Genomic DNA, 25,000 nt, shown 5'->3' on the forward strand with positions numbered 1-25,000 from the left:
CTTAAACACTGGAAGATGACAAAGTTCCACATATTGGATTGAGCTAATTTTTTGTAGAGATATAATCCATGAAGAGTAGATTATATCTACAAAAAATCATATACTAGTTCATTGTTGAAATGCACTTTTTGATAGGATGTACAATAAGGATATCACAGTTAGGATGTCACCCTAGCCAAACCGATATATATATATATATATATATATAAGCGGGTTGGTTCGGTTCAGATTTGGAACTAAACTGATGACCGAACTGACCCAACTAATAAGCATAACCGACCCAAAACCGATCGGTTCAGTCAGTTCGGCCGGTTTTATGCACACCCCTACTATTATCTGTAGCATACTAGCATATGAAAGCTAACCTCTAAAGAATAGAGGCCTTCCAATTTTGCGATGAACAGGAAGCAAAGTACCATGCAATGAAAGAGCACCATCTACATTAGTCTAACTTGAGCCCTTAATAGAAAGACTTCCTACATTGTTAATTTGATCGCTGAGAGGCATATCAATTTCTGCTCTCTACTTCACCCCATAATAGATCCCAGCTTGGTTGATGGCTTTTATGAGGATAAATAGCTCATCCACCTCCAAATGTACGTCTAAAGGAAACATCTAAAGTGATGTTCTCTCTTCCTCTCAAGTCTCACCACATAATCAATACTTCGAGCTTTCCTTGCAATTGCATAGATTGCTGCTAGTAAGTTTTTCAGTGCGGTTTTACTTATCCAGTACCCACATACCATTACAGAAGAAAGTGGACATTCCATCACAAAGCAACAATCCATTTCTCATCCTCAAAGCAGTGATGAGATCCTCCAAAGACCTTTGATTAGGGATTACGTCAAACTAAGCTTCCAGCCAATTTCTCTTATTGCCATGTTGGACTATACAAAGAAAAGACATGTCGAATTGTGATTGGGGCCCCTTCTCATATTCCGAAGTGATAATAAAAAGTGATTTTCAATAGAATCATATGAAGTATTAATGTATTCTCTTTTCTGGTCTAAATTTCTTCATTGGTTTCGACTTTTCTTCAATATGATTACATACTAAATTCCCTCAGTGTACTACCACTTTTCAACGCAAAAGATATATTGATATTGATAGCAAGAAAATTCTACTTTCACAACTAGTAAGAGAACTAAAAAGAGAGAGTCTCTACGAACTCCCAATGGAAAACAATATTATGAAAAAATAGCAAATAGAGGGCACACCATCAAGAATAAGAAATATAACAATGTACATGTTTCTCAAGCATAAACCTTTGACAAAATTTATCAAGAAGATTCCATTTAATGGCAGGTTGTGAAAAAATCAAGTACGACGAGCCAGGCCAATGATAACAAGAAGCAAGAGTCAAGTACAATAATACCTGTTACTCTGCTCCTGAAATTCAGCTGCAGGAGAACAAAGCAAGCTACTTTGTTTCTAAGTTATAAAAGAAGACCAAACATGCAGAACAAAATTCCCATCAGGACTCACTACTTTTTAGGGCTTTCCTGACCAACATTTTGCGACCGAGAATCTCCTGCAAATGAAGTTAAGAGTAAGTATAAAGTGCAACACATGCAGCATTTAATAGAAAAAAGAAAAGTAGGTAAGGTAGATCACAATTTCACCTTTCCATCAGAGGTCATGGCAGCCTCAAACTCTTGAGCTGAAGAGAAGGAAAGAAAGGCGTAAACGCGGTTCTTGCCTACCTTGCGGTCGTATAGAACTCTGACGCTGACCACGGTTCCAAATTGAGTAAAAAATTCTCTCAAAAAGTCAGGCTTGACAGACCATGCAAGATTGCCAACATATATTTTGTGAGGGGTTTCAAAGATCAAAGTCTTGTTGGTTTCGGAATCAAGGATTTGAATGTTCTTATGCCTAGTCATATCGGTGGACAGTCTAACACGCATTTCACGCCCAAGAACATCCTAGAATTAACAACAACCAAATGAACAATCATCATTGCAATAATAATGGGAAGTAAATAGAAGCAGTGTGGGTGGGCACTGGGTGGAAGGCTAGTGAGTGAGTGAATCAGCAGCTTACAGATCCATCGAGAGCAGTGACAGCGGCAATAGTTTCATCGATTGAAGCCATTGTGACGTAACCACATCCTTTGCTTATCCCGGTCTCAGTATTCCGGGAAATCTGAAACCAACACATTCCTATCATTTCTAAATAAGAAAGCATGCCGCGATTACTTTGTAAAAATAAAATATGGAAGAGAAAAGAGTAAGCACCTCGACCGATTGAACAGCGCCATAAGGCTTGAACATGTCTAGAAGCTGTGATATGTCACAACTCCTGGGAAGATTGCAGACATAGAGTTGATACGGTATCACTTGCGGGGGCTTGGGTGAACCATTCTCCTCTTGAGAAGACGCGGACAAGGGTTGCTCTTCAGCGACTGCAAACACTCTGAAAGCCCCATTTGTAGTAGTAGGTCTATTAAATGTATTGGAAATCAGACAAGGAGCAGGAGGAGGGGATTCGTGGGAGATGGAAGAGCAAGAAAATGCTGGTTGAGGGAAGCTGACAGAAGATAAGAAGCGTTCCTTAATGTTATTGTTGCTATTACAGCGGAAGCTGGGCGAAGACAAGTTCAACTGAGCAGCAGTCGCCATGGCCATGACCAACTAGGGAGGAACTTTTGTTTTGGTTGGACAGTTTTAACTCTGAATCAGATAGGGGGATTCGAGGCAGTCGAGCCCACACCTCCAAATACGGATAAATAAAGTCAAGCCACTCCTCAAGCCCATAGAAATAAGTCGAAAAAAAATTGTATGACGTCGTTGGGCATGCTTTAAGTTTAATCTCCCCCGTCCGTCAGTCGATTAGCCAATCCCTCATTTTCACCCACCTTTCTTTATTTCAGATATGAAAACTTCACCCAAAAAAAATATATATATATCTAACAACTGTGCAGTTTTAAATATGGTGGAAACCATAGTACAAAATATCGGGAAATGAGTATTTTTTATATGTATTGTAGATATATCTTTTTTTTTTTTTGGGATATTTTACAATATTTCACATGCAAATATCGTAGATATATCTAAAAATCGACAAATATTATAGATATTATGGATATTTCTTGATATATCACAATATATTTTTAGTATTTATTTAAAATATAATGGTACATATTAAATAAAATTGTTACATATCCTCAAATATCACTAAATATCTCCAAATATCGTTGAAATCATCGAAATGTCACTGATATTTGCAGTCTCATGTATCTCTATTTGCAAAACAATGAGGAAGCGAAAATGGGCATTACCAATGCAAACAACAACTTGTTACCTCCACATAGGACTATTTTCCCTCATAGTTACTTTGTTTGTAATACCCCGTGGGGGTATATTGAAAATGCGCCTATCTCATGGGGAGAGATTGCATCAGATATCTGGAAAGACGCCTAGCCCGTGGGGTGACGATTGTGCCAGATATACATTATACTACTTGGGGATCTGTTCGAGATATGGGGCTTAAGTAATTGATATGCTAAATCCTAATGTCGAGGCTTTTTCCGTAATGTTTGGCTACGGATTCCGTAGGAACTCCATAGTTAAGCAAGTTTCAACGGGAGTAATCTAATGATGGGTAACCTCCTGGGAAGTAGCTATTCGGAGTCAAAACCCCACATTGTTGGATGTCCACAGGTTATATTGTTGGTGAAAAACTATCAGGAGACAGGAGTTGCCCAATGCAAATGTGACTTTAAAACTTGCGAATCGAATGTTTTATCCCATATGAAATAAAAAAACAAAAAAATACGGAATAAAAGGTTATGTCGGAACTTCACAACTCAGTAACTATTAAGGTAGCAAGTGCTACCCTGATTGTTACCTAGTGAAGAGCTATCTTGATAGTCACTTGGACCGTTGTTTTTCCCCTCAAAGTCACCTGCATATATTGGAGAGCATTCCCAATGCAAGCAACAACTTGTTACATCCACATAAGACTATTTATCGTCATTCTTATCTTCTTGATGAGAAGTTGTTAGGAGTTGTGCAATGCAGATGTGATTTTAAACTTTGGACGGGATGTTTCATTCCGTCTAAATGTAAAAAAAAAAAAAAGATTCGGACGGAATAAAATATCACATCTGGAAGAGAAATAGAAAAAAAAAATTGAAAAAACACTCGAGATGGAATAAAATATCCGTCCGGACAAAAAAAAAAAAAAAAAAAAAAAAAAAATTATCTTAGTAACAAGTGCTACTCTCATTGTAAATTAGTGAAAAACTACTCTCATTGTCACTCTTGCATTGCGTTATTGTTTTTGGCTCAACAAGAATGATGAGTTGTTATTTTCTCTCAACGTGAGTGGATTAGGAATGGTCTAAATGATGCTGAAAATATACGGTTGGGAATGAGTTGCCCAAAAAAAAAAAATAGTCATACACGTGTGCAGTAACGGTTGGTTGCCCAGAACGACGAATCGTATAAGTTGGCCGCTTTGTTTTAATTTATTTGGCGAAATTTCAGTTGTTGTTTTGTAAAAAAGAAAGAAGGGGCAGAGAGAAATAAGAGGGGGTCGAGATCCGGCGGAGGAAGAAATTCTTCGTCGGATATTCTCGTCCGTAGAAAGTCAACGGTCGAGTAAGACGATGCTGATGATGATGAAGGGGTCTTTGGGAAGTGCAAGTAGTAGCGTGGTTGCCTCTGTAATAGCCGCTGCCGCATCTACCCTCGCTCTTACCTCCTCCAATCTGCAGCAGGTTTTTTCTATTATTTTCTCGAAATCAGATTTAATTTCACAATATATTTATTTATGGACGTCGATTTCATTTTTTTTTTCTCCCCCAGCAGAATAAAGACTGCAGCTCTGGTGGTTGTTGCTATTCATCGTCCAAGTCGTCTTTTGAGAAGGACAAATTCGAGCCCAGGTTTGATGGATTGAGATTCATTGAGACCCTCGTCACTGCCCACAGATGAACTGAGACCACACCTGAGCGAATGACCCTTCAACCCAAACCCCTTTGTGTAAGGAGCGGCATTCCATTTGTTTGTTTGTTTGTCATACAAAAATTTTTTTTTTTTTTTTTTTTTTTTTTGAATTTGATTATTTAATCACGGGTTACTCTTCATCTCAACCCTCAAAAGAGATGACTAATGTGCTCTACTCATTTGTTACTTTCTTATTCAACCTCTCCCATTATTAAACGTCTATCTGTTTTCTTATATCGTTTCAACAATGTGTTCTCATAACCTGTTTTCTTATATCGTCACCCCGAACCATGGCAAGTAGTTCTAAGCCATTTTTGTCTTAGTTTGTATGCACTACTTTGAACATTTCATTTTGCTTCCAAATCCATTTGATCACAGCACATAGGACTGTGGGTTTTGGTAGTCGAATTGATTCCCTATCTTGAGCTATTTATAAGTGGGAATGGTTCATCGGTGGGACTGTTTTGGACAGCAGACAAGGTTTCTTTGCTATTCTTTTTTGGTTACTCTAACATTTTCATGTTCATCTTCCCATATCTTGAGTTATTTATGAGTGGGACTGTTTTCGACATCAGACAAGGTTTCTTTGCTATTCTTTTTTGGTTACTCAACATTTTCATGTTCATCTTGTCGTTCATGCCTAGATAGAGTTATCTAGATAATACTGTCATAATGTCATTGGAGGTTCTGAAATAGCTTTGCAGAGCTTGGTTCACTAGTTTTCTGATTTTATTTTGACCTTAATGTGTTGGATTCTCAGCACTGCACTTCAACGGTTCAACCACCACCACTTCTGCTTTGTGATTTGTTTTATATCGTGTATATTTTGATTCAGAAAAAACAAGATTTGGTTTGGAAATTGATAACAGACAATAAAGAGTTGACATACATGACATTTTTATTGTTGAAAGTACTTGATGTTGGAAAGAAAAAGATTTTCATTTTCTACTCCTTGACGGCATTAACAATGTGACCCTTCCCTACCTTCACTTATTTGATGAACTCGTTTCATGTATAAGCAGCAATGACCATATTTTCCCTTGTATTAACATAATGCCTGAGATATTGTGTGTCTTGAAATGTTACTATTTTTTGGAGATAATTATATTTTTTTTCCCCAAAAACCCAAATTTAGGATTTTCTAGAGGAAGTTTGTAGTACTGTAGTAGCATACCGTAAGAAATGAAAACATGCTTGGCCTGATTACAGGACAATAACGGACCTCAAACTAAGCCATCCGTTACCTTAGTGATGCTTTGGGCAGATTCCGGAGCCTGAAAAAGTTCTGCTACATGAAGACCAGCATCTCTAATTTCCATCCCAGTAGCTCTGGCCGGTTCTGTTTAGAGCCTCCTGTAACCACCCCACCCACACACACACAAACACACGCGCCACCCCCTTTTCTCTTTCCCCAGCAACGCCTTCTCATGTTTTCATACTGTATGTTCTGATTGACTTATTGAATATTGGCGACAACATCGACAAACAAATATTTTTCGTTGGCAATAAGTGTGTGATGCTTAATGTTGAGTAGGTGTTAGGTTGGGTTTCAAGTTGAAACCGCTTCTTTAGAAGTTTCAACCCTCTATGGGCTAATAAGAATTCCAGTGAAAGTTGTCTCATTTGTTAACAATTGGCTTACCCAGCCGGTTCGACTTTGCACTACTGTAGCTTCAAGCTCATCCGGGCCATCTCGAGTAACTAGATTGTCTGTGAGCTAAACACCGAATGTTCCCGGCATGAATTTATACTATACTATTTTAGATCGTAGTCGCTAGACAAAACAATATCTTATGTATATAAAGATAAAAGAAACCTCCAAATCAAGAAAAAACTGCAATGTTCTTATTTTCGTTAACCAGCCAAGTCTATCGACAAAGAGAGGTCTTCAATTAAACCAATGGTGACTTCTATCAACGAACTCTATGTTTAAAGTTTGACCAATTGACCTCAAAAAAAGCATACATCTATTTCTCTTTTTCTGTTTTCTTTTTTAAAGAACTCCACCATGGCAGCTCAACTCTCAAGGAACATGGAGAACTAGATCACCATGGTTTATATACAAATGCCAACCCACGTAGGAAACTTTTCAGTCTGTTTACACATAATAGGAGGAGGAATTGCTCTTTGTTTTGTCAGTTAGCTCATATCATTATCTTTGGATGGGCATCGTTTTGGCTCGATGGTTGGCTTTATCCCAAAGATGCAAAATAAAGATGTCGAGATGATTAATTGTGGTAATTTGTGGGCATCCAACCATAGTTCAAATTCTTTTTTTGGGATAAAAACCGTAATCCAACCTTTTTGTTTTGGGTAACAATATGGGCATTCAACATGTTGATTTGTAACAATAATGTATGCCTCCCATCTAGAGGGGTTAGTTAAGAATACTTAGTAGTCCTAATACCCAGATAAAAAATATTTAGGATTTATAGGAAGAATAAGATCCAATATTTGCCTACTCGAACTTTCTCCTTTCCCTTATAGGAAGAATAAGATCCAATATTTGCTAAAAGAAGAGTGATATGATGTTGAAGACCTCCCGTCGGTTCTCAGATACCCCTTATGGAGAAGATTTGCTAAATCGCTAAGGAGCATGTGTAGCATAATAGGCAGCATAATTGACTTGAGGAGAGAACTCTGAACTAGATTGAAAATCTGAGCTATTGTTATGAAACTCTGAGCCATAGTTCTGAAAATCTGATCCATCACAGTAGTTCTGAGAAGCAAAAGAATTGACATCTTCATAAGCATTATAATCATTGAAATCAGTAAAAGAAATGTCTTCAGTAGGGTATTGTGATGAAGATGCATTGTCACTGATGCTTGCTAGCATTGCCAATTTGGCTGGAGGAATCTTGCCAGCATAAGCATGACTCATTCTATGATGACAATCTATTGCAAGATGTCCCTGTTTTTTGCCACAAACTTGACATCTTGGGTCGATTTCCTTGATGAGCGTAAGAAGCTCCACCTTGAGTGTTATAATTTCCTTGATGTGAAGAAGAAGCTCCACCTTGAAAACTTGGATTATATCTTTGAAAACCTCCTCTTGTAGGAACAAATTTGCCCTCATTGACCACTATTGTAGTAACTATTGTTACCTCCTCCGAAATTATTTCCACTATGATAATTGTTTTGATATCCGTAACTGCACCCTCTGTAATTACCTCTGTTAGGTTGATAACCACCTCGAAATGAACCTTTATTGTATTGAAAATTTCCATTGTGAAACCCCCTTGTTGTGTAAAAGGCACGGAGTTGTCATGAGGCGAGACATTGTTCATATCTTCAAGTGACAACTCCTCACTCATAAAAACCATGGAGCTCATCAGAGTTACTGATTGTTGCCTTGTTCTTATAGAAGTAACAAAGGGTTTGTAATCATTTGTCAATCCTCTCAATGTATGAAATACTATATCTTCATCCTTAATAAAAGTATTTCAGCCAAACTAAAGAATCCGTGACTTGCTTAATATTGTGAAGATATCTTGAGCTATAGAGATTCCCTTTCTTCATATCTTGAAGCTTTCCCTTTAATTGCATAACATGAGCAAAGAGTAATAGTTGCAAAATCGTTTTTCCAGAGTCATCCATAATTCATGAGATGAATTCATTCCAATAACATATGGTAACACTTCTAGAGACATTGTGGCATTTAGCCATATGAGTAACGCGTTTGGTCTCTCCCGCGATCCATTCAATATAACCAGGGATTAATCGATTTGTGAAATTTCCTCTAACATCTCTTAAAACCGATCGGGACGGGTTTTTCGTCCAAGAACAATGTTTAGCATATTAGAATTACATAAAATAGGCATAAAGACATTCTTCCACATGATATAATTCTCTTTATCTAACTTTAAAGGAACAAGATTTCCAATATTCTGAAAGGAAAGATTCTGAAACAAACTTACTAATGAAAGTGGTTCTGCCATTGTGTGATCATGGAAATTCATTGGAATGTTGTTGAACTGATTGCTAGTAGGTATATTTGATTGATGTTGACGCTGATTTTGATTATGATTCTGAGTATGATCTGTTGATGGTGAAGATGTTCCTTGATTCGGATTCTGTGCTGATGTAGAAGGTATAGCTGATTGAACAATTCTTGGAGCCATTTGAAGAACAAAATTCTCAATTTGAGATTGATACTGATGAACTCAGTTAATTTGTGAATGATCAAAGATGAAAAATTGAATAAATTTGATGAATTTTGTATTGAATCAAGAATTTGGATGAATTGAATTGAAAGATTTGTTGTCAATTTGATGATCAACAATGAAATTAAAAATTTAGGGTTTGAATCGATTTAGATCTCTTATGAGCGAATGCTCTGATACCATAAAGACAAATGAAAAAAAAAGACTTTGTCTCAAAACTGAAAATTAGATTTCTTGATTCATTCTGTCTGTATACATTGTCTATTTATACTAAACACTTAACAATGAAAACTAAACTTATTACAAAGAGAGAAATGTTTGTTACAACTGCCTAACTAACTCAAGCTGACGTGGACTCTTTCTGCTGTTTTACTGTTTTTCTGAACTGCTGTATTCTCTTGCTTATTATCAGGGATAAAAAAGGGGTGATCTTGGACATACCCATAAAAACACTCCCGTACCCCAACTTTGAAATAAATAAATAAAATTGTTTAAGACACATTTAGGTTCCTAAATTATCCTTTCTTTTATTAAGTATATCAAAGACAAAACAAAATAAGTATTTATCCTTCCACCAAACACAAACCCTTCGCACTTATTTTCCTTTTTTTCTGTCATTTTTTTTCTCATTTACGAAAGGAATTAGAAAGAGATAAAATTGTAGAATTTAGTTTTCCTCCTCCTCTCACTCATCAGCCATTAATGTATTTTTTCCTCATTGCAGCTCCTTGTTGTCTTTTTCATTTTCCGCTTGAGAAATTTTCAATTTGATATATTTCTACTAAACTCCTTTAACCCTTCTACAATGATGAAGAAGAAGTAATTGCAATAAGAAAAAAAAAATCAAATTTGAAGCAACTTCTAGAAGAGAAAAAAAACAATCTGTTTTTTGGGCATTCTTTTACCTTTATTAGAAGTTCTCTTATTGTGTAGTGTGTTGTAGTAACACAAAGATTCTTCAAGGTCCAAAGTATTATTTTCAATTTTTTTTATTTGTTGTTTCCTTTTGGAATGAGTCTCTCGGTCTTTTTGTTTTTTCTCTTTCTTTATCCTTATTAGAAATATCTCAAATTAATTTGGAAGATATTATTGGATTGAAGCGGTTATTGGGGTATGACAAAAGCTGAGTTAGTTATGGGGTACGGGAGTATTTTTATGGGTATGTCCAAGATCACCTGCACAGACCTACTTTTTAGACTTACTATTGTGACTCACTATTTGGATAACGTTGGTTTGCATTTCAATACACACGGACACGTATCTCTATGTAAATCAATGATTATGACTTTTAACACATCAATAGGTCTAAATAGTAAGTCAAATAAGTGTGTCCGTCTAGCATTACTGAATACAAAATGAGAAAAACATCAATTCCGAAACGTATGCCAACATTTTAAAATGTGAAATCATTATTCAACATTTTAATATGTAAAATCCCGTCGTATTCCAAATTTAGAAATACAAACTCAAATCTTTTGTATTGGTCGTACTCCAACATTTTAAATCCATTCTTCTTATTTCGGTAGTTATTTTATCTACATGTAGTTATCTTAGTCCATTTTATTCTGGTAGTTACCTTATCTACAGGTAATTATCTTGGAAGGGTGAAAAAGAGAATAAATTATATTAAAAACTAACATGTGGCGGACTGGTCTCAAGTCAAAAGCTTATATTCTAAAGATTTTCTATAAAAAAAACACTTACCCGGATAAAAACAATATAGGGGTATTAAAACCCAAAAAAATTATTGGTCGGGCTTTTGAGTTGTTTTTTTTAAATGAGACTCTCTAGCCCAATTTCTTAAATAGTTAATATAAGTTCATGTGGACGCTCAATTACACCGGTGGACCACTAAAAAAAACACACTAAAATTATACACGTGGACCACTGCCGTCCTTCCTCTACCTCCACGTACTATACTTCTAACCACCACCACCTTTCCACTGTCTCCAACCCCAATTATTTTTGTTAAACTTTTCATTGTATGTATCTATATTTATATTATTTTTCCACCAATTCTCTAACATCAAATTAAATAATAATAATAATAATAATAATAACAAAATAAAAATCCCACAAAATCACCCCCGCGGACAACAAACTACAAAGTTTTATCTTCATTTTCTAAAAAAAATCATCCCCATAACATTAATTGTAACCACATATTATGTTTATTTTTTCTTCTTCTTGCTAATCTAACTCCATGATGTTACTTTTGTAATTTGAGTGTTTTTTTTAGTATTTAATGAGATTCATAGCGGTGGTGAAGATATAGAAGATAAGTGAGAACCATTATTTTATTTATTTATTATTTTTTTTATATTCGGACGATCAAGATGAAGACACATATTATTTTTACTATCAAAGGTAAATGCAATGGACCACAACAAAAAGACATTTAGGAGATGGGAGGGGTTATAGGGACATATTTTATTTTGACACGTAAACAAACTTAAAATCATTAGGGCATTTATAAGTTTTGGATTATATTAATATTTTGTAGATATGATCTCCTAACTATTCTAAACATTGTCACAAATAATAAAAAAATCCCAAAAATTTCAAACTTGCTAAATATGAAGATATTCAACACAACAACATCAGGAATATGAAGAACTTCAGGCTGAAGTAGTTAACTTTCGTGCAGACAGAGAAGATCTTGGTTCTCAGGTTAAGAACTTAGAGAAGCATCTTCGAAACATCCAAATAGAAAGAGAATAGTTATTGAGTGGTAAGGGGCGTAAGAAGAGAGCTAAATAAATTTTATGAATATGAGATGTATAAGAATAACATGAGCGGAGTATAATTAATTCCTAGTATCATTTTCATTCTCAAACAATTGCACAATTCATTCTTATTAGATACATAATCATAGGTTTTAGATCATTTTTATCATTTTGGATCATTCTTATAATTTTGGATCATTCTTATTAGATACAATTGCACAGTTCATAATTTTTATCATTTTTATTCATATCACGCACGCAGTTTTAGATAAACCGTGCCATAGAAGTCCAAGCCCGTGCGGTTTTTGCAAACAGTGTCATAGAAGCCCACTGTCTAGCCCAAGTCCATGCATGAACCGCGAGAGAGATTTGATATAGCACCAAAGCAAACACCAAAATTTGGCCGATTTGGTGTTGGTTGGTGTTTTTTTTTGTGTTTTCATCAACACTCTCCTGAAGATGAAAAAACACTAAATTATTGAAAATTTGGTGTTTGATGCTAGGATAGTATCTCACCTAATCTCCTGAAGATGAAAAAACACTAAATTATTGAAAAATTGGTGTTTGATGCTAGGATAGTATTTCACCTAAAGATGCTCAGGGCAAATAGACAAAAGATCTCTATTGTTCCCAGGGGTGGCACTGAGCATGTGCATGGAGTGTGACCACAAAGGGCCTTGAATCTTGAGGGTCCCAAAATTACCTATAACGTGTTGATTCCAAAATCAGAAAATTGGTTTAAGGGAGTCTATTGAGAATTGTTTGGATTCCAAAACCAGAGGCATAATATTTTTAGTTTTTACATCCAAGTTTGACCGAAACCAGAGTTCGACACATGTCAACCCACTTTTAGAAGTTACTAGATTTTGGACCTGGACATACGCCCCGGATCTATTAAATATTTTGTGTGCTAAAAATGCTTTACAAAATGTCTCACACAAATTTTCGAATCAGAATATATTTCTATTGAAAATAAACCAAAATACGTTAATAACCAACGATTATGGTACATAACTACATAATAGGGGGTGGGAATTTGGCCCTAACGACCCTAACCCGGCCCTGACCGACCCGACCCTAATCCCTATAAAGCCCTCACAACTAAAGCCCTCCTCACAGAGTTTAGGGCCCGGGCCCGCCCGCCCTAATGCCTTCTTAGTAGTGGCTAGGGCTAAGATTCTAAAACATAGGCCCGACCTAACCAAGCCCTAACCGCCCTGTTTTCACACTTTCACTATAAATACACATACCATAATTGTCCAACTCTTTGTTAAATATTTTCAATTAAAATAACATTGTCCTTTTTGTAATTTATCACTTACACCCAAGGGTACTTCCAATAACTTGTCTTATATAACAAAAACTTGTCAACTTAATGTACCTATGAAGAACAATGAGCACTAGCCTAATAAAAAATAAGACTTTATTCCTTTGATCATCAAGTCAAAGTCCATAACTTATTATTCTCAATTTCTTTTCTCACTTATTTCTTATAAATTATATTTTTATTCACATCCAAGCCAAGTCTAAAACTAAAGATTTCCTTCTACACCATTAAAGGAAAATACAGAGCAGACATTTGTAACATAGAAACCAAAAAATAATCTTTGTCAGAAAAATGACATTTGTAATCTCAAACCTTTCTCCATCACTTGTTCAAAAGCCAATATTTTCATTTCCATATACAAAGCTTGAATCACTTTTAAATTAGAAGAAAGGTAATATTATATTTGTTTAAATCTATTATAGAAATAATTTATAATATTACAAATAGTTTAACAACTTCCACTTAATTTAACCAAAACTATTATGTTTCTTCTTTATATCTATTACTTCTTTCCTTTAAAATGATAATATAATTATTTGTCTATGTATATTTCAATTTAAAATGTAATTTTAGTGAGGTTTGAGAGTACAAGGAAGAACAAATTCGAACTCTCATGTGACTTTGAGTTCATTAGATTTTGGATATGCATTTTAAATTTTGGACTTATACAAGATTATTACTAGATTGGTTGGACTTTGAGTTTGTAGATTATTGTACATTTCTCAGAATATAAATGAGTTTTAAAACCGATGTAGTAAAAAAAAAAAAATATATAGGCCCTAAAAGCCTTTAAAGAGGGCTTAGGGTAGGGTAAGGGCTTGAGGTTTAGACTTGTGACCCGGCCCAACCCGGCCCTAATATTTGAAGGGCTTTAAATGTTTAGGGTCGGGCTAGCTCGACCCGGCCCATTGCCCACCCCTAGTACATAAGTACTTGGAAACTAATTAAGGAATCAAATTGGGATAGCCTCTTCACTTTGTGGTTTAGGATATTAATCCGTAATTTTCAAATAGAATTATCTTAAACTCGATCTAGCTTATATAATAGTTTTATTATATTTATGGTGATTTAGCGGCAAATTTTCGAATCAGAATATATTTTTATTAAAAATAAACCGAAATACGTTAATGAGCAGCGATTATGGTGCATAAGTACTTGGAAACTAATTGATCAAATTGAGATAGCCCATTCACTTTGTGGTTTAGGATATTAATCAATAGTTTTCAAATAGAATTATATTAAACTCGATCTAGCTTGTATAATAGTTTTCTTAGATTTATGGTGATTTAGCGACCAATTTTTAAATCAGAATATATTTTATTGAAAATAAACCAAATATCGTTAATGAGCGTGATTATGGTGCATAAGTACTTGGAAACTAAGGGATCAAATTGAGATAGCCTATTCACTTTGTGGTTTAGAATATTAATCTGTAATTTTTAAATGGAATTATTTTAAACTCGATCTAGCTTATATAATAGTTTTATTAGATTTATGGTGATTTAGCGGTAAATCATCACCGTTCGGCTTACGTACTAATGTGTACAAATCACTAAAACAGATTGATTGTTTCTATATCCTCAAAGAATACACTACTCCCACTTGAAAAAATTTATCATATGCACGTGTCCTACGAACGGGTGTCGTTATATTAAATTATTCTAAAAAATATTAGCAACTATGCATAGTTATGAGATATGAAAATTATATTAATTACTCATTTAAATTTCTTGCACCACTCTTTATAAAAAGGAAGCACCAAACCTTGATAAAACTAATCGACTTTTTTTTTTATTGTTAGGTTTACTAATAGAAGTTTGATTGAAGTTTTGTGAGAATGCCCAATGTGGCGAAGATAATATTGAAGTTACTTGAATAGCAAGGTATTCCCAATCACAATAAAAAAAATTATAATAAACACTACTTAAAATGCAAAACTATATTTGTCGAGACATTTATTCCCCATACATAAAATACAAATATATTTTCGAGTTATTAGTTCAATGCATTTGCATCAAGTTTCTGATTTTCCATTAATTATTCTTTGAGGTTAGTTTAATGTAGTACGTTGCATCCCGTTTCCAATTTATCATTAATTATTCTTGAGGTTAGTACAATGCAGTTTCATCAAGTTTTCGATTTCCCGTTAATTATTATTTGAGGTTAGTTCAGTACGATTACATCCACTTTATGATTTCCCGTTAATTCAGTACGTATAGTTGCATCCAATTTTCGATGTTTTGTTAATTAGTCTTTGAGATTAGTTCATTGCATTTGCATCCAGATTCCAATCTCCCGTTAATTACTCTTTGAGGTTAGTTCAATATATTTGCATCCAGTTTTTTATTTTCCGTTAATTGTTTTTTTAGGCTAGTTCGATAGTTTACAATTTCTATACAGTTTGTATACATATAAGAGTTTGTTTGTATAAACTCACTTTCGTTTTGGGTTCTTAATTACTTGTAATTACTCATATGAGAAGGCTAAAAAAGTGGATATTTATGTTTTGAGGTCAGTGCGATGCACATACATCTGACTTCCGATTTCTAGTTAACCATTTTTTGATGTTATTTCAATGCATTTGCATCCAATTTCTGATTTCCCGTTAGTTAATATCTGATTTTAGTTTAATGCAATTGCATCAAGTTTTTGGTTTTCCGTTAATTATTCTTTGAGGTTAGTTCAATGCAGTTGCATATAATTTTCGATTTTATGTTAATTGTTCTTTGAGGTTAGTTCAATGCATTTGCATCAAGTTTTTGATTTCCCGTTAATTATTTTTTGAGGTTAGTTCAATGCAGTTACATCAAATTTATAATTTCCCGTTAATTATTCATTTAGGTTAGTTCAGTGTAGTTTCATCCATTTTTTAATGTTTCATTAATTAGTCTTTGAGATTAGTTCATTGCATTTGGATCCAGTTTCCGATTTCCCGTTAATAATTTTTTAAGGTTAGTTTAATACATCTGCATCTAGTTTCTGATTATTTATGCTTTGAGGTTAGTTTGATATAATTATATCTGGTTTCTGATTTCCCGTTAACTATTCTTTGAGGTTATTTCAATGCATTTGCAATTAGTTTTCGATTTCCCACCAATTATTCTATGAGGTTAGTTCAATGCAGTTGCATTCGGTTTTTGATTTTATGTTAATTATTTTTTGAGTTAAGTTCAATGCATTTGTATCCAGTTTCCAGTTTTCCATTAATTATTATTTGAGGTTTGTTTGATGTATTTGTATACCGTTTCCGATTTTCCGTTAAATATTTTTTAAGGATTTGCATTCAATTTCTAATTTTCCGTTAGTTACTATCTGTCGTTAGTTTAATGCAATTTGCATAAAATTTATGATTTCCCGTTAATTACTCCTTGAGCTCAGTTATGTATTTGAATCCAGTTTCCGATTTCCTTATAATTATCCAATGTGGTGTGTAATACCAACTTCTACTGATCCATTTGTAGTGTCCTTGCAAACATGACATAAAAAGTAAATTATGCTTAATTTACTATGTGGGATCATTGAAAATTATCCAGTTTCTGATTTCTCGATAATTATTCTTTAAATTATGCATGACTCACTATGTGGAATCTTCAAAGATTATCTATGAAGGGGTGTTGAATATTTGCAAATATGCATAACTATTATATATTAATATTATATTGATCACTCAACCAAATTTCTTATAACATGAAAACCTCACTCTCCATTAAAAAAAAATAACTCACCTTTGATAAAATCCTTCAACTTCATTTTTTTTGTTTAATAATAGAAATTTGATTGAAGTTTTGTAAGATTGTATAATAAGGCGAAGTTCATATATATTGAAGCTACTTGAGAGATAAGATAAACATCATTTTAAATGCAAAACTATACTTATCGAGACATTCCCATAACATATAACCCAACTATGTTTTGAGGTTACTTTAATGCATTTGCATCTAGTTTATGATTTTTCGTTATTTATATTTTAAGGTTAGTTCAATGTAGTTGCATCCAATTTTCAATTCCCGTTATTTATTTTTTGAGATCAGTTCAATGCAGTTGCATCTAGTTTCTGATTTTCCGATAATTATTCTTTTCGGTTAGTTCAATACATTTGCATCAAATTCCCAATTTTCTATTAATTGTTCTTTGAGGTCAGTTCAATGCATTTGCATCCAGTTTCTGATTTCCCGTTAATTATTATGTTAGATTAGTTTAATACATTTGCATCCAGTTTCCGATTTCTCGTATTTATTATTTGATAAAGTAGCATTTTCATCTAGTTTTCGATTTCCCGTTAATTATTGTTTGAGGTTAGTTCAATGAGTTTGCATCCAGTTTCCGATTTTCCGTTAATTATTTATTGAGGTTTTGCATCCAATATATTTTTTGAGATTAATTCAATGCAGTTGCATCCGGTTTCCGATTTCCCGTTAATTAGTTTTTAAGATTAGTTCCACGCATTTGCATTATGTTCCCAATTTATAATTAATTTTTCTTTGAGGTTAGTTCAATGCAGTTGCATCAAGTTTCCGATTTCCCGTTAATTTAATCTTTGATGGTTAGCTTAATGCATTTGCATCCAGTTTCTGATTTTTCGACAATAATTTTTTGATGTATTTGTATTCAAGTTTTGATTTTCCGTTAATTATTCTTTGATGTTAGTTTAATACAGTTGTATCTATATTCCGATTTTCTATTAATGACTTTTTAAGATTAGTTTAATGCTTGCATTTACATTCAGTTTCCGATTTTCCGTTAAATATTATTTGAGGTTAGTTCGATGCATTTGCATCCAGTTTTCCGTTCCCCATTAATTGTTTTTGTCGTTAGTTTCATTCAATTATTATATATATTTTAAAAATATTTCATTATTATTGCTTTCTTTTATTTATTTTTATTTTCTATTATATATTTTGTATAATTGTTTTTAACTATGTTTTGAGGCCATATTAAGGATATATTCGAAATAAGTCGGTGTTTTATCATAGATACTAAAATTGTATGATTTGTAATAAAAAATTAGTTTATACAAATCACCTATTTTTTAGCAATTTTTTTTATTTGATCAAATATATAAAAATTGAAAACACACTCAAACTCTCCAAATATAGGAATTAGAAATACACTCAAACTCTCCAAAGATGTTCCATGTACGTGGGATTGTAGACTATTAAAAAAATACTATCTTTCATATTAGAGTGTCGCATATGATAGAAAAAATGTCAACTCTCATATTAGAGTGCCACATAGGAGAGAGAAAATTCTCTTTTAAAGGTCTCTGTTTTAGTATATAGATAGTAGATGGACAAGAATACCCTATTTATTTATTTGCAACTACTGGAAATAACGATATTTCTTCTTCCATAATCTCTTAAAATTTTATAAATATTAAAATGCACTTGATTTAATGTATTTTAACTCGATAATTAAATTATTTGAACTTAACATTTTTAAATAAATAGTCGAGAGAATTTACTTATAATAACATATTTTACATTTTAAAATGTATATGGTGTAAAAACTTAAAAATTGCTATGCCTCTCATATTGTAAGCCCTTGGACAGTATTTTGTGGAGCAACACCAACACCTTTTGCTGTTATGAGTGATCTAGATTCAATACACCACTCTCTCTCCTGCACACTAGTTTTACTCTTTATAAATCTAAATTCTATTCAAATGCAAAATCAACTCTTCTTGTTCTCGTAGTTATCTTATCTACATGTAGTTATCTTATTCGATCTTTATTTTGGTAGTTATCTTATCTACGAGTAGTTATTTTGGAAGGGTGAAAAATAGAATAAATTATATTAAAAAATAACAAGTGACGGGGTTTGCTTCGAGTAAATATCTTAGATTTTAAAGATTTTTTATAAAAAAACAAAAAAAAAAATATTGGTTGGGCTTTTGAGTTGTTTCTTTTTTTAAATGAGACTATCTAGCCCAATTTCTTGATTCTAAAATAAATCAAATTAATCCAAAATTCTCACATAAATTCTTTTTATTAAAAAAAATTCTCATATTCTCTCCATTAAAATAGAAATTGAAATATTTGTCTAACTAATTAAATTATGTTTCCAAAATAAAACTTTAATTCTCCATTCAATTAAGTTAGACAACCAGCTAAAACAAGAAAACCAAGAAAGTGGTAAAAATAAATAAAGAAGACTGATAGTTTTTTACTATTCTTCCACACAATTTCACTCTCTCTAATTTTCAATTTTCACATTTTCTCATTCTATCAAATTTTCTACTTCTACACTCTCAATAATTTTGTTAGCTTGTTGGATAAATCTAAAAAATTTAAGTATTTTTTTTTAATTTAATAATTTTCCCATATTTATACATTATATTACATGGCTTAATAGATTATTTTGCTACTAAAACTACGAGAAGAACAATATTTCAATGATATATTGTATTGGTGTTGCTTAATTCTTCAAGTGTTGCTCTTGCAAATATGTATATATTGATTTACTATTGTATCAATGTATCACACTGTCAAAAAAAATTTTGCTTTCATGGTCGAGGACCCTGTTTCCTATAAATCTTAGAGCTGCCCCTGATTGTTCCAATCGAAATGTTGGATGCTCACATTTTATTTTGTTACAATTAAAAAGTTAATTGTCTAGAGCCCCATACTGCCCATAGTGTGAATTGGATGCCTATAAATTCATTTTTTCCATCAAAAGTCAAAAATATTCGTTGGGTAGGATGACCTTTAGTTTAGGTGATTCCAAATACTGTGATATATTAATACTAAAAGGTAAAACTTGTAGAGAATGGCGAATTGGCAACCACGTGAAAGAGAGTAGGACCGGAACTCAGCAAAGCTGCATGGCCACCTAACCATTGGCTCACGCAATAAAGCAGCATTATCCCCAACCTTTATATGACAATGTCGGTGTTGTGATAAGGAGGCGAGCTTTTTGGCCTTTTGGTGTTAGGAATGTATGTGCATCCCAACTCCCGGTACATCTCAAGGGGAACGAGGAAAGTAAATAAAAATGAGGTTAAGTATGCAGGTTTCGTTCCGCAGTCAATGTAGTGTTCACCCAACATAATAAATTTTTGGTGCACTTGGGATTTGGCACAACCAAACACGTACATCAACCTAATCCCAATTCTCTTCAGGCTTTTTGGGGTTCCAGTAGCACACTCGAATAACAAACTTGGTCCCGACCGTCCATTTGCACGCTTTAAAATCGCTGTTGCTTACAGAACTCGGACTCTTTTTCTTGCCTGCTCATTACACCCAGTCAGTCAGTCAGTCAGTCACTCAACCTCACTTATAGTGTGAATGCAGCAGCAGCAGCAGCAGTCGACAGGACGGTAACCTTGACTCAGACTCAGCTGCTGCTATCCTTGCCTACTTAATTCAGTTACCTTCACTTTCATTGTTTTGATCAGTTGTTGCATAGGAGGGAGGAGTAATGGAGTTCATCAGCCGCCGCCGCTATTCATTGCTCTGCTTTATAATCTCAGGTAGCAACTACTTGTAATTTATTTGGCCGCCATTCATTAAAAAATTATCTTCTTTACTGTTTTGTGGGTTAACATGAAATGCCTTGGTCAGGTTTGCTGTTTCCAGCTCTGGTTGCCCCCCTTGGAATCAATTACGGCCAGATCGCAAACAATCTCCCTTCCCCGGACAAAGTTGTTCCCCTCCTCAAGTCAGTTGGTGCCAATAAAGTGAAGCTCTACGATGCAGATCCTCGCGTTCTTCGCGCATTCGCCAACACCGGTATCGAATTCGCAGTTGGACTTGGGAACGAGTACTTATCCAAAATGACAGATCCAGAAGCAGCCAAAGCTTGGGTCAAGACAAACGTTCAGTGCTACTTGCCCGCCACCAAGATCACAAGTATCGCCGTCGGTAACGAGGTCTTAACCTTCAACGACACTTCTTTGAGTGGCTGCCTCTTCCCAGCGATGCAGAGCGTTCACACTGCCTTGGTTACTCTAGGACTAGACAAGCAAGTGACCGTCACCACGGCTCACTCCTTGGCCATCTTAGAGACTTCGTATCCGCCCTCCTCGGGCGCTTTTCGGAGAGATCTGAAAGGCTGTGTAGCCCAGATCTTGGATTTCCATACCAAAACCGGATCCCCTCTGCTCATAAATGCTTATCCTTTCTTTGCATACAAGGGTAGCCCTAAGCAAGTGTCTCTGGACTACGTCCTTTTCCAGCCCAACCAAGGGATTTTAGATCCAGCCTCCAATCTCCATTACGACAACATGTTGTTCGCTCAGATCGATGCAGTCTACGTCGCCATGAACTCATTGGGGTACAAGAAAGTTTCCGTCCAGATATCCGAGACGGGATGGCCATCCAAAGGGGACGAAGACGAAGTCGGAGCGAGTCCTGACAATGCAAGAAAGTACAATGGGAACCTCATGAAGTTGGCTATGCAGAAAAAGGGGACACCTATGAGACCCAACTCTGAATTGGACGTCTATGTGTTTGCTCTGTTTAATGAGAATATGAAGCAAGGGCCAACTTCCGAAAGGAATTACGGACTTTTTAAGCCCGACGGAACGGCCTCGTATCAGCTTGGGCTACCTGGAGTCAGTAGTGGTGATGGAAACAAGACCATTGGTGGTGGAGGTGGAGGTGGAGGTGGCCCAGTTACTTCCAAAACCAATACTACATCTACTGCTCCTCCGGACAGTTCGTCCTCTGGGTACCTATCAATATCTTCAGCCTTGGTAATTTCTTCATCGCTTTCTTACCCATCTCTCTATTATCTTCTTTTTTATTTTTTCGATAAACATCAATTAGAAAGTCGTATCTGATTACTGGCCACATATATATGTACATCATTGCAAATTGTATATCAACATCACATATATGTACACATATAGACTACGCTACCGTTATTTTTCCCTAGATCATTAGAGCATCCCCGTTATCTTGTATAATTGAAATGCTATGTTTTTTTAAATTTGGAGAAACAAATGACATGTGACATCGTTGCTAGTTTTATTCATCGTGCGGCAAGTCTTTCTGCCACTAGGTGACTGAGTGCAACTGAAATTTATTACATTATTTACTATATTGCCATTAAAAAAAATAGAGGGCGAACTACAACATATAGTCAGTATATAAAAAAACACATCCAAAGTTGGCTGTGATTGGCTGGTTTAGAGAGAGGGGAGAGAGTTTGAGGTTGTTATTTTATTCCAACCATCCAATCACAACTGAATTCGCAAAGTTTTTTTTTTTTTGTGTTGGGCCATGTGTTTTAGTTTTATCCTTAAAAATACATGGCATAACATTGCCGTACGGCAAGTCTTTAGCCATATGGTGATATGATATTAGTTGGGATCTACTTAAACCGTTGGAGCTCTATTTTGCTTATGTTATAATTACGTTTGAGTGGCTTAGATGGCGTGTCACGGGATGCTCTGAATATTAGAATTTCTCCCCCCACTAGATGGGAAATTAGAGTCTCTCCTAACATTAAACTGTCCAGATGTTAGTGCATTTCTTTAATAATTATAAATTTTGTGTTTAAAGAGCTGCATATTAGATATTGATATAAAGACCTTAACTGTGTGACTTGATTTTCTATTTGTAATTCATGAGAAGGAAACTATTTTCCTCGGAGCATATTTGGTGTTTGATTTTGGCGGAGTTAGGCTACATTGCTCCTTAGCATTCATTTACAGATCATAAGTTATTTTTTGTTTATTTTTCTCTTATTCCTTGCACTTTCAGGGCGAATTGCGGTATGCTGGACCTTGGTTATACTTCGGAATTATGCTAATTGCACTCCTGAGTTCATATTTAATAATCTGGTGAAATTGAAACATAAAATCAGTGAAAACTGGCAATGGCTTCAAAGGGAATACTGCTTTTAATTGCCCAGAAAAGGATGAGCGAGAGGGAGTTTCGTTGGTCAGGAAAGAGTAGGTGAAAATATGTTCTTTGCCTGTACATCTGCTTCGAACTGATCCTGATGAAGCCAAAAATCAACTCATTTTGTTGAATCTGCAGGGGGTTCTCATCTAGTTTTAAGGAGATTGGTGCTGATTATGCAGCTATATGAATAGCGAAGACCCCAGTTTAAGATGGAATATTGTAACACTTACTGTTTAAGCCTATTGGTGGTCATTGGTGTAATGGACTTTATTTTCCCGTTTTATTTATTTATATATTGACAATAATCAGATAACGCAAAATGACGTGGTGGACAATAATCAGATGGCTTGCTTTGCATCTTTGAAGTCCATGTTTGATGAACGTCTCTCTCCAAACGCAGAGAAATGGTGTAGTTGTCTCACAGAAATCTGGTACGTTGACAAGTAAATTTGATTGTCCAACTTTTTAACTGACATACATTATGAGGATCCCACTTGAATGACAATGGTATGTGAATAATGTCCTATAAAGAAAACTAGAGAACTATAAATTGAGTACAGTTGTGAAATAGATATTGATATAATGATAAATGATGTGCATTCAAATTAAATAAAAAAAAAAAAAACCCCTAATTCAGGTGTCACAATCTCACTAATCTTAAGATTGAGCCGTCTTGGACTCTCCACCACTGCCCAGCCCAAAAAGTTCGCCTGTTCATGAGTGGTTTTCTAAAATGGCATCAACACAAAAAGTGGTAGAACGATCGAATATGGCCAGATCCAAGAAAAATCGATGTAGATTCAACCCCCCAAACCAGGGCATCATAGGAGCCAACCGGACCCAATTAACAATAGTAAATATTGTAAGTGTAATAGTATATATTGACCACCAAGATCCAACGGTAATGCTTTTATATGTAAAAATAGAACTTCACTTTAGGTTATTAGTTATCACTGACCAAGAGCATTTTTAGGAGAGCTACCAAAAACACACTAAAATTTTGAAATTACGCGGTTTTGGATAAACCACGCCATATAGTCCATACGGTTTTTTCAAAACCGCGCCACTAAAACTTAACTGACAGGCCTAAGCCCACGCGGTTTTGAGAAAAACTGCGCTATATATCGCATATAGTTTTTTTTTTTTTTTTTTTCCCAATCTCTGTCACAGTTTTCATAAAATCGCGCCATATAAGTCTAATTAGAAGCCCAAGCTCACTCGGTGTTAGCAAAACTACGTGAGTGATTTGATACAGTACCAAACCTGAAACCAAATATTAGCCGATTTAGTGTTTGGTTTGGTATTTTTTTAATATTTTCATCAACATGTGACTCTCCTAAAGTTAAAAAAACACCAAATTATTGAAAATTTGATATTTGATTGATATCATTTCTAAAGATGTTCTAACCATTTATCTTAAGTAACTAGGGCAATGCTGTGTAGTGTGTATTGTGTACACAGTGTGCTAAATCTAAAACCGCACATGATCATATCCTGCTACAGACAAAAGAAAAGCTTGCCAACCAGAATTTATAAAGAAGGAATGTCGTCCAGTGCATTTATAAATATTGTCGTTTTGATTTAAGAAATTCAAAAGTTACAAGATGGAATATTGGCGGAACAACATACTTTAATATAACTAGCAACATCTACGTGTCTGTGCCACAGACCCACAATTAGTTTGCACAAAAAATGTGTAATACTTTTTAGCCCTAAAATATAAGAAACAACTCAATCAATAAATTTGCCCACACATTAATAAAATAAATTTTATCTTTATTTACAACGATAATAACTATTACAACGATATATTTAGCAGATTCTCCTATGTAATTTAAGAACTAGAATAGGAGTAAAACCATTTGATAGGTTATTAGAACCGACAGCCAATTTGGCTAGCTCGCCCACACCGTTTAAAAAGAATAATAAAATAATACTACCGACGTGGTTCCCACGTAAGTACGGTCTTTCTCTCTTTTCTCAT

At 34.6% G+C, this 25,000-nt stretch overlaps 2 protein-coding genes across 2 annotated transcripts; one reads left to right on the forward strand and one right to left on the reverse strand.

Moving 5' to 3' along the window:
• Positions 1 to 1,187: 1,187 nt before the first annotated feature.
• Positions 1,188 to 2,682, reverse strand: LOC147473508 (28 kDa ribonucleoprotein, chloroplastic-like). Its single transcript, XM_086587362.1, has 4 exons — positions 2,238 to 2,682; positions 2,044 to 2,145; positions 1,623 to 1,925; positions 1,188 to 1,531 (listed from the first exon to the last, which is right to left on the reverse strand). The coding sequence occupies exons 1-4, from the start codon at positions 2,625 to 2,627 to the stop codon at positions 1,475 to 1,477; spliced, it is 852 nt and encodes a 283-aa protein (XP_086443488.1). The 5' UTR covers positions 2,628 to 2,682; the 3' UTR covers positions 1,188 to 1,474.
• Positions 2,683 to 20,067: 17,385 nt separating this feature from the next.
• On the forward strand, positions 20,068 to 23,375 carry LOC147473509 (glucan endo-1,3-beta-glucosidase 11-like). Its single transcript, XM_086587357.1, has 3 exons — positions 20,068 to 20,636; positions 20,728 to 21,860; positions 22,873 to 23,375. The coding sequence occupies exons 1-3, from the start codon at positions 20,585 to 20,587 to the stop codon at positions 22,954 to 22,956; spliced, it is 1,269 nt and encodes a 422-aa protein (XP_086443483.1). The 5' UTR covers positions 20,068 to 20,584; the 3' UTR covers positions 22,957 to 23,375.
• Positions 23,376 to 25,000: the final 1,625 nt, after the last annotated feature.

Source organism: Coptis chinensis, unplaced genomic scaffold (genome assembly GCF_015680905.1).
Source record: "Coptis chinensis isolate HL-2020 unplaced genomic scaffold, ASM1568090v1 utg2345_pilon_pilon, whole genome shotgun sequence".
Taxonomy (NCBI): domain Eukaryota; kingdom Viridiplantae; phylum Streptophyta; class Magnoliopsida; order Ranunculales; family Ranunculaceae; genus Coptis; species Coptis chinensis.